The following is a 14,939-nucleotide window of genomic DNA, read 5'->3' on the forward strand; positions in this document are numbered from 1 at the left end:
ATAATCAGAAATGCAAATCATGGTAACAGACTGACTATTAGGTGTTATAATAGAGAGATGCATGAAGCTAAGGCTGAAATTTAGTCAACTGAATACACTTTGAGGTTCCCAGCAAGAATAACCTGACAGGCAGAGGAGCAGCTTGGGAACTGCTTGGGAAGGAGTCTGCTCTGTTTTCGTTGTGTTCCTTATCCCCACATTCTATTTCCAGCCAGCTAGGTTGGGGCTGTCACTCTCGTGATCTACACTCAAGCCATTCTACTGGCCACATGCAGAGTGGACTCAGCCACTAAATATCTCGTGGGAGGCCCAGGAAACAATTTGTTAAATCCTTTAGTAAGGAGAATTTGGGGAAAGGGGCATAGTGCAGAAATTGATGGCTTTATTTGGAGACATACATAGATTTCCTTTCTGAATTTCTGTCATAAATCTGTTTGTATACACATACCTTGGACCCTTAGGGCCAGGAGTTTTATTGGCAATATTTTAGATTCATGCTGAAAGGCACTAATAATGTAATCAGATGTATTATTCTTTTTAGACTACAAATTAGGTCTCCTAGCAGCAGTAAGTTGGAATCTAACCTCTCCATTGTTTTTAGAAGCCCTATGAATGAAACTAAAATGATCAAGGGAAAATAATTCTAAGGTTGGTTGTTCTTTTGAAAGAAAAAGCTAACATTAAATTAGGTAGAAAGATACTTTAAAAAGTTTTCCTCCTTGATCCATGGCAACATTTCGAACACCACTGGGCTAATGACCAAGTCTACATTAAAAGCAGAAATGTTACTTGAAAAGCCTGCACCTCTGGTTCTATAAAAGCATGCAATTTGTTTTGAAGTAAAAAATCAAAACTTTAGTATTTCGGGATTTTCAGAGGATGCTTGCCATTCTTTAGCAAAAAGCTAGGTGATATATGGTAATAAAAAATAATTAGGTACTTCTCCTTTGAGTGATCAATTTAGACAGTGTAGTGAGGTATAATTCTCACTATTGATAATAGGCTGTGTCTACTACTAGCAAAACCTTCTGTTATGTACCCTGAGGAGATGCACGCGTGCGCGCACGCGCGCGTGCACACACACACACACACACACACACACACATACATAGATATAATTTTGTCTGTAGAAATGATCAAATATTACTTTTAAAAGGTTGGAAAAGTCTGGAAACGTGGATGGTGAGGCTGACAACTACATGAAATAACAGAGGGCATAATAAGAGTGAAAAGAACATTGATAAATGTAGCAAGTGACACATCTGCTCAGGTGGGCATATGCATGGCAGGGATTTACTATAAGATGGGGACTACTGAGCCCTTTCCCAGTCATTTTTTCCATCTAAGGAAAACCAACCAGACTAGTTTAGAGACTTCTTTTACCTCTGGTGCAGATCCTCCCCACCAGCAAATAATTCTGCCTTGTTTCAGGAGAAGAGCACCCAGCAGATGCAAAGGCTCCAACTCTTCACACCTGCTGTACCTGTGCCCTACACCACCTTCCTTTGCATGATATGTAGGTGTGACTTGGCATCCTGCCAGCCTTTCTGCCTCTCCCTGGTTCCCATGCTCTCCCACCTGTCATTCAACTATGGATAAGTTTAAACCATGGATAATGGTATACTGCACTCAAGAGCTCAAAAAAATTATCCAATACTCTTCGAGTATAAATAGGGTTCAGCAATTATTTTCTGTAAAGGGCGAGATAGCAAATATTTTAGGCTTTGTGGATATGGCTGGGGCTTAGAATGGCTAGGATGCAAAATGATAGGGTGCTCGCACTCAGCATGGGGCAAGCGCAGAGTCAGCATGCAGACTGAGCATTTCCTTCAATTCTGTGGCCTAGGTGCTCAATTTGCCTCACTCCAGCCTCCACCCTGTTGGCAGGCTGCACAGTCTTTGTGGTAGCTACTCAACCTGCCAGTCTAGCAGGAAAGCAGCCACAGACAGTAAGTAAATAAATGGGCATGGCTGTGTTCTAGTAAAGCTTTATTTACAAAGACAGCTGGTGGGCCACCCCTGCTATAAATTACATCTTCTTGTGCCTGTATCTTCAACCTCTTTTTTTCTACTATGTTTTTACTACATATATTCAAGCAGCTACTTCTTAAAAAAAATAAATAACCCTCGACCCACTCTTTTCTTTTCTCCATGGTTTGCCCCCTCTCCTTTTGCCACAGTTAAAATTCTCTAAAGTGTTCCCTTTACTTTCTGGCCTATAACTTTCTCACCTACCACTCTTTCCTCACTTCATCCTGTCTAGCTGATACCTCCATTAGATTCTAAAGCAGCTCCCTCTAAGTCATTGCTGTCTTCAGGGTCATTAAATTCAGTGTTTTTGACAGCTCTGTTTCATTTGCCCTTTTGTCATCCTTTAACCCTGATTGCCATTTCCTGAAATGCTCCCTGTCCTTTGCATCTTGGATATACTAACTGGGTTTTTCTCTACCTCTCTGGCTACATTCTTGCCCCTTTTTCTGGCTTATCATCTTCTACCTGGGTTTTCAATGTGGAAGGTCCTCAGAGCTCAATCTTAACCCTCCTCATCACTCTTGTCTCTCTATGTAATTAACAGCATGATACCCATAACTTAAACTTCCATCCATACACATTTCACACCTTATTGCTACCTCTAGCTCAGACCCCTTCTTTGAGCACTAACCACTTCTTCCACCTTCTTATCTGGATGTCCCAAAGGCATTTCTTACTCTTCGTCTTCCCTTACAAGGTCTTACTCAGATTTCCAAAAGTTTGCCTGTTCTTCATGTGGGAGAACCAGAAATCTGAGAGTCATCCTTGATACTTCATTCCTTCTTACATCCCATTTTCACTCCATCATCAAATCTTTATCATGTCACTTTCACATTATCTCTTTTTTCCATTCACTTCTCTCCACTTCCACCATCACTCCCACCCTAGTCTAAGGTACCATTATCTTTCTCCTGAACTTTCAAATCAAAAGTCATGCTGTGGCCCAGTACTGTGTGAGCTGGCCCCTTCCTAACCTTCTCAGAAACCACACACTTCCTGGTTCTTTCCTCTCTTCTTATCCTAGAAGTACTACCACTCAATGACAACATTCAATATATGTTCTTTGATAATTTCTGCATAGTGATATCTGATAACTTGACTGTTCTGCTATTTAATATGGAGCAAAATTAAAAGTTGTATGAGCTATTTGTACCTAGTGTTACTTCACAGCTCACATACAGTGACATACCTAGACAGTGAGGAAAATAAAACATGATACAATATGATTTCACCATAAAGAACGGTGCCAGAACTGAACTCTTTCCAGATACACATATGTATGTGGATACATATATGGCATAATCCGAAAATATCCTGGCAAGGGTTGTTGGGGGTACAATCTCCCAGAGTTACATCGTAGTAAAACCTATTCCCCATGTGCTCAGTTTAGGAAGCCCATTAATAAAACAAAGTAGCTATTTTTAAAATTACTTAATTTTAAAATTACTTTTGACACAGAAAGAAATTTTCACAAGTTCTGAAAATTTTCAAAACTCTTTTGGTTGTCAAGAAATATAACTAAGAGAAATTAAGGACTTGGAATTATTCTGTATGAAAATATGTTTTCTGATTAGTGTCAATCTTGAATTAGTTTCCATATGTAAATCAAAAGTCACATGGGCACTGCTTAAGTGGCATGGGGAACATAGGAGTGTCACACGATCCGCTATATATCAAGGCAATTAAATAACATACAGGACATGATTCATTCTGATGAAATCAATTAATATGGTAGCATATCAACCATTTATGAATCACTATTGGGAGAGCAATTCGATTCTAAAAGGCTGCTTCTGTTTATTTTTAGATTACCTAACTCAGGAGATCATTTAGTTTCCTGTTTTCCTTCTTTTACTCTTGGTTTCAAATGACCATTTTTCACATGTGCAGCTGTTACAAACCCAAATGCTAATATCCAACTGGAAGGAAATTATGTGAATAGATTACATCTGTGCCAGATTGGCACCACCCCCCACCTCATCCTCACACCCTGGTTCCCAGGACATCCATGCAGTGACTCCCAGTGTTGACATGGACAGGGCTTTAAGTTCTGAAAAGATGCCATGTAATTAACCTTCACTTAGGCCTAGGTTACTTTGTTTTTAAACATTAAAGCTACTTAATTTTTTTTTTTTTTTTTTTTTGGCACGAAGCCTGATATTTCCCCCTTAGTTGGGTGGGTGATACGTCTTTTCTTTGGAACCACCAGTACCTGCCTTCCTCTTCCCACTTAGCTACCTTTGAGGCAGTATAGAACATTTCAGTTTTCACTAAGCCTATGTAAATATGATTTAGTTTAAAAAATATATAATGGCCCAGTATGTATTGTTCGATTACTTCCCTGGCCCTTCCTTCCATTTTAATTCAAATTCTTGCTTCCTGCTGCTTTGAATATATAATATATGTAAGCAAACATACATCTCCTTCTGTTGAGGGAACATCTCATCATTCTTTTGAGGAACCTCCTGCAAATATGCTCACTCTGCTTAGTCTAGCCAAATGGATACTTTCTGAAAAATCACCTAAAGTCCAGATTAGATGTATTTAAATCCCAATATCAATATCATCACCCTAGAATAAACCAAGTTTAAAAGAGAATACATTACTAATACCAACCTCAGTGATCCCTTTAATATGCTCTATACACATGGAAAATTGCTCTAATCTGGAGACGTAAAAGTGCTCTACTGCAGGAACAGAATGAGCAAAAACTCTAGTTTAAAAGAGCAATGCTGGCTATTAATATTTAGGTCATTACAAAAATAAGGGCACAAACATATCAACAATTAAATATAATACAATTTATCAGACTATAATAGGTAGCTGGACCACCCTTAGCCTTCATTATTCCAGCAGTAGAATCTGCTGTGACAGAACGTGCCCTGGTGAGTATCCTAGTTAATATGGATCAGAGTTCTCATCCTAGAAGTTGCACATTAGATGCTCTTAAAAACACCCATGCCTGAGGTATCCCTGCAGAACAATCAACTCAGACTCCCTGGGGTGGGGGTCTTGGACTTTTTAAAGGTCCACAAGTGATTCTATTGTGTAGTCAGGGGTGGGGATCACTGACACTTTCACCTTCTTTTTTCCAATTTGAGGTAAACATTTGAAATGTCTGAAGATATTTGGGTTGGGGGTGGTGTTACTGGCATCTAATGAGTAGAGGCCAGGGATGCTGCTAAACATCTCACAATCCACAGGATAGCCCCTACTCCAGATAATTATCCAGTCTAAAATGACAATAGTAGCAAGGTTGAGAAACCTCACTCCAAAGGAAGTAAAATAATGGTTTTCCATTCTTTAGAATTCTTCACTTTTTTTAGTCTAAAGAACCAAATGTCATGACTGTTCAAGATATAGGTGTAGAGACTGAGATCAATGGTATGGAATAGCTCTTGTCCAATACTGATCCCAATGCACTTTTTAATACCCTTGGTGTCATCGCCTTCCATTACTTTTAAGGCAGAAATTATATCATTATATAAAAGGACTCCAAGATGAGATGTGTATGGCTGTTCTCATTCAAGACTCATTGACTGTGTCACATAAAATGAAAATAAATGCATACATGGTACCATTTAGCAACCACTTCATAACAGACCATAAAAATAAGCAGCAAAAAGTGCGGTGGCTCACGCCTATAATCCCAGCACTTTGGGAGGCTGAGGCAGGCGGATCATGAGGTCAAGAGTTCAAGACCAGCCTGGCCAGCACGGTGAATTAGCCGGGCATGGTGGTGCGTGCCTGTAATCCCAGCTACTTGGGAGGCTGAGGCAGGAGAATTGCTTGAACCCAGGAGGTGGAGGTTGCAGTGAGCCGAGATTGTGCCAATGCACTCCAGCCTGGGTGACAGAGCAAGACTCTGTCTTGAAAAAAAAAAAAAGGCACAAAAAATTGGACTGCATCAATGGGGCTCAAGTGTCCATTATGTGGGCTCAAAGAATATCAGTTTTAAATGACCATAAATACCTCTGAGAGAGTGGCTAAAGTTTTAGTTCCCTAAATAGACACACAAGGGGACACAAAACAGTATGATGAGAGTAAACAATTCCCAAAACATACAAAGCAAAAGATGAGTAGTATACTGTGATCTAACATAAAAATGCTGAGAATGCATTTGTCAATTTTGGCTTTTGTTGCCGCTGCTTTTGGTGTTTTAGACATGAAGTCCTTGCCCATGCCTATGTCCTGAATAGTATTACCTAGGTTTTCTTCTAGGGTTTTTATGGTTTTAGGTCTAACATTTAAGTCTCTAATCCATCTTGAATTAATTTTCGTATAGGGAGTAAGGAAAGGATCCAGTTTCAGCTTTCTACTTATGGCTAGCCAATTTTCCCAGCACCATTTATTAAATAGGGAATCTTTCCCCATTTCTTGTTTTTGTCAGGTTTGTCAAAGATCAGATGGCTGTAGATGTGTGGTACTCTTTCTGAGGGCTCTGTTCTGTTCCATTGGTCTATATCTCTGTTTTGGTACCAGTACCATGCTGTTTTGGTTACTGTAGCCTTGTAGTATAGTTTGAAGTCAGGTAGCGCTTCTGCACAGCAAAAGAAACTACCATCAGAGGGAACAGACAACCTACAGAATGGGAGAACATTTTTGCAATCTACTCATCTGACAAAGGGCTAATATCCAGAACCTATAAAGAACTCAATCAAATTTACAAGAAAAAAACAACCCCATCAAAAAGTGGGTAAAGAATATGAACAGACACTTCTCAAAAGAAGACATTCATACAGTCAACAGACACATGAAAAAATGCTCATCATCACTCGCCATCAGAGAAATGCAAATCAAAACCACAATGAGATACCATCTCACACCAGTTAGAATGGCAATCATTAAAAAATCAGGAAACAACAGGTGCTGGAGAGGATGTGGAGAAATAGGAAGTTTTACACTGTTGGTGGGACTGTAAACTAGTTCAACCACTGTGGAAAACAGTGTGGTGATTCCTCAAGGATCTAGAACTAGAAATACCATTTGACCCAGCCATCCCATTACTGGGGATATACCCAAAGGATTATAAGGCATGCTGCTATAAAGACACATTCACATGTATGTTTATTGTGGCACTATTCACAATAGCAAAGACTTGGAATCAACCCAAATGTCCATCAGTGACAGACTGGATTAAGAAAATGTGGCACATATACACCATGGAATTCTATGCAGCCATAAAAAAGGATGAGTTCATGTCCTTTGTAGGGACATGGATGCAGCTGGAAACCATCTTTCTCAGCAAACTATCACAAGAACAGAAAACCAAATACCGCATGTTCTCACTCATAGGTGGGAATTGAACAATGAGATCACTTGGACACAGGAAGGGGAACATCACACACCAGGTCCTATTGTGGGGAGGGGGCAGGGGGGAGGGATAGCATTAGGAGATACACCTAATGTAAACGATGAGTTAATGGGTGCAGCACACCAACATGGCACATGTATACATATGTAACCTGCACGTTATGCACATGTACCCTAGAACTTAAAGTATAACAAAAAAGAATCGCCCTCTCATGTTCAACCATTATATTTCATTTATATATATTTTAAAAAACAAATTTTGTTGTACAAAAAAAAATGCTGAGAATGCACTTACAAGTGGGACCTAAACATGTTGATATGGACACAAAGAAGGGAACAAGACACACTGGGGCCTACTTGAGGGTGGAGGGTGGGAGGAAAGTGAGAATTGAAAAACCACCTGTTGGGTACAATGGTGATTAGCTGGGTGATGAAATAATCTGTACAACAAACCCTTGCAACACAAAATTTACCTATTTAACAAACATACACATGTACCCCTGAACCTAAAACAAGAGTTTAAAAAAAATACTAGGCCGGGCGCGGTGGCTCAAGCCTGTAATCCCAGCACTTTGGGAGGCCGAGGTGGGCAGATCACGAGGTCAGGAGCTCGAGACTATTCTGGCTAACATGGTGAAACCCTGTCTTTAGTAAAAATACAAAAACAAACAAAAAAACAACCCCCCCAAAAAAAACCAGCCAGGTGTGGTGGCAGGCGCCTGTAGTCCCAGCTACTTAGGAGGCTGAGGCAGGAGAATGGTGTGAACCCAGGAGGTGGAGGTTGCAGTGAGCCGAGATCGTGCTACCGTACTCCAGCCTGGGTGACAAAGCAAGACTCCACCCCAAGAAAAAAAAAAAAAGAAAGAAAACAAAAAAAGACTAATAGTCACTGACAATTCCCTAAGGTTCCTGGATTTTTAAAAAGGAAAATACTTAAGTGAATATCTAATCTGGGAATTTTAAATTTAGGGGGTGGCAGGGTGGGCATTGGATGAGTTTCAGGCCTTTGATAAAGCATCATCATTGTCAATGCTTCTTAAAGGGCTCTGTGACCCCCAAAATATTAAGGGCATTTGCTTTAACCTGTCTTGGCTGAGGCAATGTAGCAAAGTAAAACATAAGCATTCACATTGGTTACAAATAAATATTTTTCAACTGGGCGGAAAAAAAAATGCTGAGAATGGCCTATCTTCAGTAACCCATGAGGATGAGACTGTTTCTTTCCAGTAATCATGGTAGGTGTATTCAAACTCTCATTCAACTAACCCTGCCTGTCTGGATTTGCCAGACAGCTGGTTAGCGTTAGAGATGCTGTCCATGGCTTCTCAACCCAGATCCTCTTTATGTATAGCTGATTGGTCAAAATAATAATTGGAACCATAAACTTGGCTGAGGTCACACTCTCCTCAAACCAGCTGAATTCATCAGTTCAGTACAGGGTTGCTCAAACACAGAAGAGTAGACCAAAACAGCCCTTAATGACATTTCATTGTAGAAATCCAGTTTTCATAACAGAGTTGAACCATGTATACCTACGCAATTCAATAACCCCACCAAATTTAACCATTATGCTCCATGGAAGATGCATTTACATTAGTTACTTTATCTTTTACCTTTGTCTTTGTTTTTCTCCTTTCCTAGTGAATCCAGTTTCTTTCTTAAAGATTTCTTTCTCTTTTGTCCATCTATAAATATTAAAAGGAGAAGTTATAAAGATAAACATAGAAGTGATATTTTACAGTATCAATAATTACATTTGAGCAAAAGTATGGCTTTTCTCTTGCTTCACTGATAATTTGACATTTTAAACAAGTAACAGCTCTGAGAATACATGAAAATCCTGACTTGGATAGCACATATTACCAGAATTTTGGTATATATTCTTGAATTTCCTTTCAGTCATGGAATGTATAGGAAACGTACCTCCTTTGGAAGTAATTTAGCTTTGACATTTAGATAGGTGTAATTTTACTATTATCTAAGCCTCTTCCTCTTCTCTGTGGTTATATAACTTAATGTTCATCTTGAACCAAATCTCCATGAGAAGAGAATTAACAGCATATATAGCTTTGACATTCATGAGCTAGGAGAGTACAACTGGATAAGAAAATGGATTTGGAAGTCCATAGAACAGTACCATGCTGTTTTGGTTACTGTAGCCTTGTAGGATAGTTTGAAGTCAGGTAGCGCTTCTGCACAGCAAAAGAAACTACCATCAGAGGGAACAGACAACCTACAGAATGGGAGAACATTTTTGCAATCTACTCATCTGACAAAGGGCTAATATCCAGAATAAAATGGGAATTTCACAAGGTTGTTGTGAGAATGAAATGAAACAACACATATAAAGCTCTTCACAGGGAGCCTGACACAGGTCAGGCTACTTTCTTTGTGGGGAGTTCCATGTTATAGCTATATTGTAATTGAGTTAACCATTCCTCCATTGATGAACATTTTGGTTGTTTCTCATTGTTCACTATAATAAGTAAGAAATACATTCTTTTACAGTCTAGTATTTGCAACAAATGTACTTAATGTGTCTGTTTAACTCACCAAATAATAAAGATACCACTCATATCACTGGGCAGCTGCAATCAAATTCCTGGGCTGTCATCATAAAATATTGGCATTCATCATTGCCAGAATGCATTTTGAGGTTATGCAGCTGTCAATTTAGCATGTGGGAGGTGCAAATTCAGAATCCACACTGTCATCAAATAGGGGACATGCAGACCATGCCGCAAGGAAACGTATGGTGAAAAAAATGATTAAGAATTGTTTGTACAGGACACACTAAAAATGTAAAGAAAGAGATTCAGTCCAATACATTTAAAAGCAAGACTATAATATCAGGATAAAACAGAGTAAGCATTATGAAACAGAAATGAGCGTTCCTGGTATCCTCACAGAGTTGCAGATGTCCCTAACTTCTCATTTTTTGGAGGCAAAAGAACATCACAATATAATCAACAGGCACATTCAGTCCTTCCTTCTTTTCAAAGATTTCAAAAATGACTCTCCTGTCACCAAAAGAAAATAGTTCATAAGAATCTTCATTCTTGTAGTCACGTAATTTTTATAGGGGAAATTATCTAAATCAGTTGTAATGTATTTGATGGCAACAGCCATCAATCTCTTCCATTATGTATATGTTCATAGATATGAACAACATCTAAAAGATGATCTACTAGGGCCTGCCTGACTTATTACACAGATCGTAAACATACTAACTGTTCTCCAATTAGACCTTACAGGTCTTTTACTCTGTAACACTTTGTTCATAGCTAGTCCATATCTCAAATGTATTTGACAGTAACAAAAATTCTTTCATTTAAATAGTTGACCCAGCAGAATAATTAAACCATCTATTAAAGCTTGAGATTTAATTTTTCATAACAAATGGGAAGATCCTAAAATTCAAACAAGCTGTCAAAGAGTCAGAATACATACCAGATAGAGGACATTATTTTTAAAAGATAGAATGATTCTTAAGAACTTTTTAAAAACTTATGAGATGTATTCTATGTAGATGTGTATAAATATAAATGTTCTGTCTAAATAATAACCATAAGTCCAACTCCAACATATCTAATAGCCAAGTTAAGCCAAGTTAAGATGTAGACTATTGCTAGTACCTGAGAAACCACCTGTATTCTTCCCTCTTCCTAGCCCCAGATAATTACTAGTGTGACTTTTGCAATGATGACTTATCAGATTTTATTCATAGTTTTACCATCTATTCATGCATTTATAAAGAATATGATTTTGTTTTTCCTGTTTTGGGATGCAAACAGATGGAATCACATTATGGATACTGTTTCTTGCCTTGTTTATTTTGTTCACCAACACTTAATGAGATTCATCCTGTTGAGGCAGGTAGCTGTAGATCATTCCTCTTGATTGCTATATAGTAGGGGTTTTTGGTATGAATATACCACAATTCATTTCCTCATTGAACTGTTGATGGCATTTGAGTTGTTTCTAACTTGGGGTTATTAGGAACAATGTTTTTGAAAAATTTTGCTCATGTCTTCTTACAAGCATGTACGTATACAAGTCTCCCTGAGACAGTGGTTCTTAAAGTGTAGTTCTGGGACCAGCAGCATCAGAATCACCTGGGAACCTGCTAGAGGTACAAACTGTCTATGGTCCCACTCCAGATATGCTAAATCTGGAACTCTGGGGTGTCACTCAGCAATGTGTGTTTGAACACACCTTCTAAGGGATTATGGTGTACATTAAAGTCTGGAACCACCACTCCAGGGTATATGTAAAAGTTGCATTGCTGGATCTATGTATATGCAATTTCAGACTTTATTTGGTAAAATCAAACTTTTCAAAATAGTTTTGCTCATTTATATTCCCACAAATATGAGAGTTTACATAATCCCACAAGGATAATATATACCTTAAACTCCAAAACTCCAGACAACACCTTGAAGTCCCCTTATAGGCAAAGTATGATCTTTGAGAATGCTGGCCTATTAAAAAATACTTAATTACTTACAACAAAAATTTTTCACTTAATTAGATAGAGGTGAATGTTATGAATAGGTAACTATACAAAATGATGGATGACATGCAATAATGTGAAATGAAGCATTGCGTTAGCACACCATTTTCTCTTTTAAAATCCTCAGCAAAATGACCAGAGATGCACGGTGAAACTGCTTATTCCTCTTCTCCTTTGTGATTAATCTGTGGTTTGCCTTGGAGTCCCCCATTTTTGAAGAATAAAATGTCTCATCTTTTGTTCTCATAAAGCACAGAAAACTTTGTGAGAAAGCTCAAGAGGCTTATGTGCTTGCAATCATACAGAACAGTTTATGTTCCACCAGCTCCTTGGATGGCAATAACTGTGATTAAATGCCATTCTGTCTTTTAAAGAAATGCAAGCTCCACAACTACCAATACTGCACATAAGTGTTTTCATGGTGCATATGGTGATGACTGCGTGCTTGCTAACTGCTCCCAGTGTGTGCACTGTCTTACAGACAAGTGACCTGCAGGAAGAACTTGGGTAGCATGCCCTGATAAAATACATCTTGGAACAAGCACATAGGGATTGGCCACCTTTTGCCCTCTTTTCACTAGGAATTGTGGAAGTCCTCATTAATGTGTCCAGAGGAAACCATGTCCTACCTGAGAGACCTCACAGACACCTGTGACACAATAGCAGATGGCAAGGCAGCAAGCTTTCCCCGTCCTAGTGACCCCAAAGCAAAGGACCCAACTGTGTGGAAGGTGGTTAATCTGGGCATCCTCTTGGGAAATACCAATACCAAACAGTGTCTTCAGGAGGGTCGAAAACAAGAAAACATGAGATTGCTCCCTGAGACATGCTTTTTATGGATTCATTTGCTGTTAGGGATGGTGTTCCATTTTAAGGCTTCTTTCTCTAGTTAGACTAGCTCTCTGAGGGTGAAACTAGGCTTCCTAGGCTTTTGTCTCCTTCCAAGTGAATAGCCCAGTGCAGGGCATGCCCTGAGGACATGTCAGCACTGTCCAAAGCCAGGAAGTCAGATGGAGCTTTTGGGTTGGGTCTAAGCAATGAAGTACATATCTCCTAATTTTAAAGTGATCATATTCAGAGAATGAGGCTTGTAAACTGGTATTTTCCATATTACAATTAATTCTAGAGATAATAATAAAAATATTGTCCAAGGAAAGATTTGTTTAGGTGACAGAAGGAAGAGTAAGGGTTACCTTTGGGGAATAAATATTACCTGATAGAGGGTATAAGGGAAACTTCCGGGGTGCTGAGCATGTTCTATATCTTGATCTGGTTGGTAGTAACATGTCATTCACATATTAAAAACCTATCGAGCTGTGCACACTCATATTTATGTACATTACTATATATGTTATTCCTCAATAAAAACAATAACAAAAGACCTCATCATTTTTGCAGAAGTGCACTAATATGAGAGTTAGTTACATTCATGGAATGGGCCTGAAAACTCAGCAACAAAGTCCTTTGGAAGAAAGTTCTTAAGTGTTTAACTTTTCTAAATATCTGAATGCCAATGATCTCATCTGACCACCACAACTTCCCTGTGATACAGCACACAGTAGTAATAAATAGTCAGTGTTTATTGAGTAAGTACTATAAGCTAAGTGCTTAGTATCCAAAATCTTATTACATCCTCACAGCAATTCTATGAAGCCAATATTATTCTTTCCATTTTACAGATAAGGAGACAGATTAGGACAGAGTAAGTAACTTGTACGTGGGCAGGAGGTGTGAGATGATAAATTCAGAACTTGCTCACAGGACTATGCAGTATCAAAGCAGGTCCTCTGTATTACTCTGTCCTCATGCTGCTATAAGAACATACTAGAGACTCGGTAATTTATAAAAGAAAGAAGTTCAAATGACTCACAGTTCCACATGGCTGGGGAGGCCTCAGGAAACTTATAATCATGGCGGAAGGGGAAGCAAACGCTACCTTCTTCACATGGCAGCAGCAAGGAGAAGTGCAGAGTGAAGTGGGGAAAAAGCCCCTTATAAAACCATCAGATCTTGTGAGAACTCACTATCACGAGAATAGCAGCTTGGAGGTAACTGCCCCCATAATTCAATTAACTCCCACTGGGTCCCCCTCACCACACATGGGAATTATGGGAGCTACAATACAAGATGAGATTTGGGTGGGGATATAGCTGAACCATATCAGGTGGTTTCAACTTGCATGCTTATTTTTATGACCCTCCACTACTGTACCACTGTGCAAACTGGATGTGTGTGTGTGTGTGTGTGTGTGTGTGTGTGTGTGTGTGTAGCCTGGTCCACAGGAAATAGCAAGTATTGGCTGGTATTCTTAGCTATTATGGGTAAAGTTGTTTAGAGGTCAGTTAGCAGAGAAGTTGACCAAGTTTCTGGTCATCTGGGAGGAGTTGGCAGTCTTTCTGGAGTTGTAGCAGCATTTAACACCTGAGAATTTCTGTTCACTTGAAACTCCTTCATTTGAAGGAACTTTAGCACACAAATCAGGGACCCTCTGCCTAAGCATGTCCAACCATCTTTAAAAAGGCTTCAGAGGTGGCTCATTGAAGGCTCTCAAAATCTATAACCGGTGATGAGGTACTGTTCCCATAACCCTAAATCTATCTATAGGACCCTGGTGTGATAAATTAGATTCCTGGATGCATTTCCCTCCATCTACAGTCCCTGTCAGAGGATGGATAGTTACCTTTACAACACTAAAGAATACAGGTGCTTAAACAAATATGATATTTGAAAGCTTATAAGAAGAATTGGCTGGGCATGCACGCCTGTAATCCCACACTTTGGGAGGCCCAGGTGGGCAGGTCATTTGAGGTCAGGAGTTTGAGACCAGCCTGGCCTACGCGGTGAAACCCTGTCTTTACTAAAAATACAAAAATTTGCTGGGTGTGATGGTGGGCGCCTTTAATTCCAGCTACTCAGGAGGCTGAGGCAGGAGAATCACAGGAAGCGGAGGTTGCAGTGAGCCAAGATTGTTCCACTGCACTCCAGCCTGGGTGACAGAGCAAGACTCTGTATCAAAAAAAAAAAAAAAAAAAAAAAGACTTGACTGAGTGAATGTGTGAACATATTATGATATGTAAACTTT

General features: G+C 39.2%; 1 protein-coding gene across 4 annotated transcripts in view; it reads right to left on the bottom strand.

The window, feature by feature from the left end:
- ARHGAP6 (Rho GTPase activating protein 6) overlaps window positions 1–14,939 on the bottom strand; it is a 546,930-nt gene that overhangs the window by 54,345 nt on the left and 477,646 nt on the right. For all 4 annotated transcript variants that reach the window (XM_001094565.4, XM_015126934.3, XM_077989702.1 and 1 more), the window contains exon 3: window positions 8,958–9,029. In XM_001094565.4, the coding sequence (XP_001094565.3) occupies window positions 8,958–9,029 (72 nt within the window). The remainder of the gene's footprint in view (window positions 1–8,957; window positions 9,030–14,939) is intronic.

The sequence above is a fragment of the Macaca mulatta genome, chromosome X (genome assembly GCF_049350105.2).
Source record: "Macaca mulatta isolate MMU2019108-1 chromosome X, T2T-MMU8v2.0, whole genome shotgun sequence".
NCBI lineage: Eukaryota > Metazoa > Chordata > Mammalia > Primates > Cercopithecidae > Macaca > Macaca mulatta.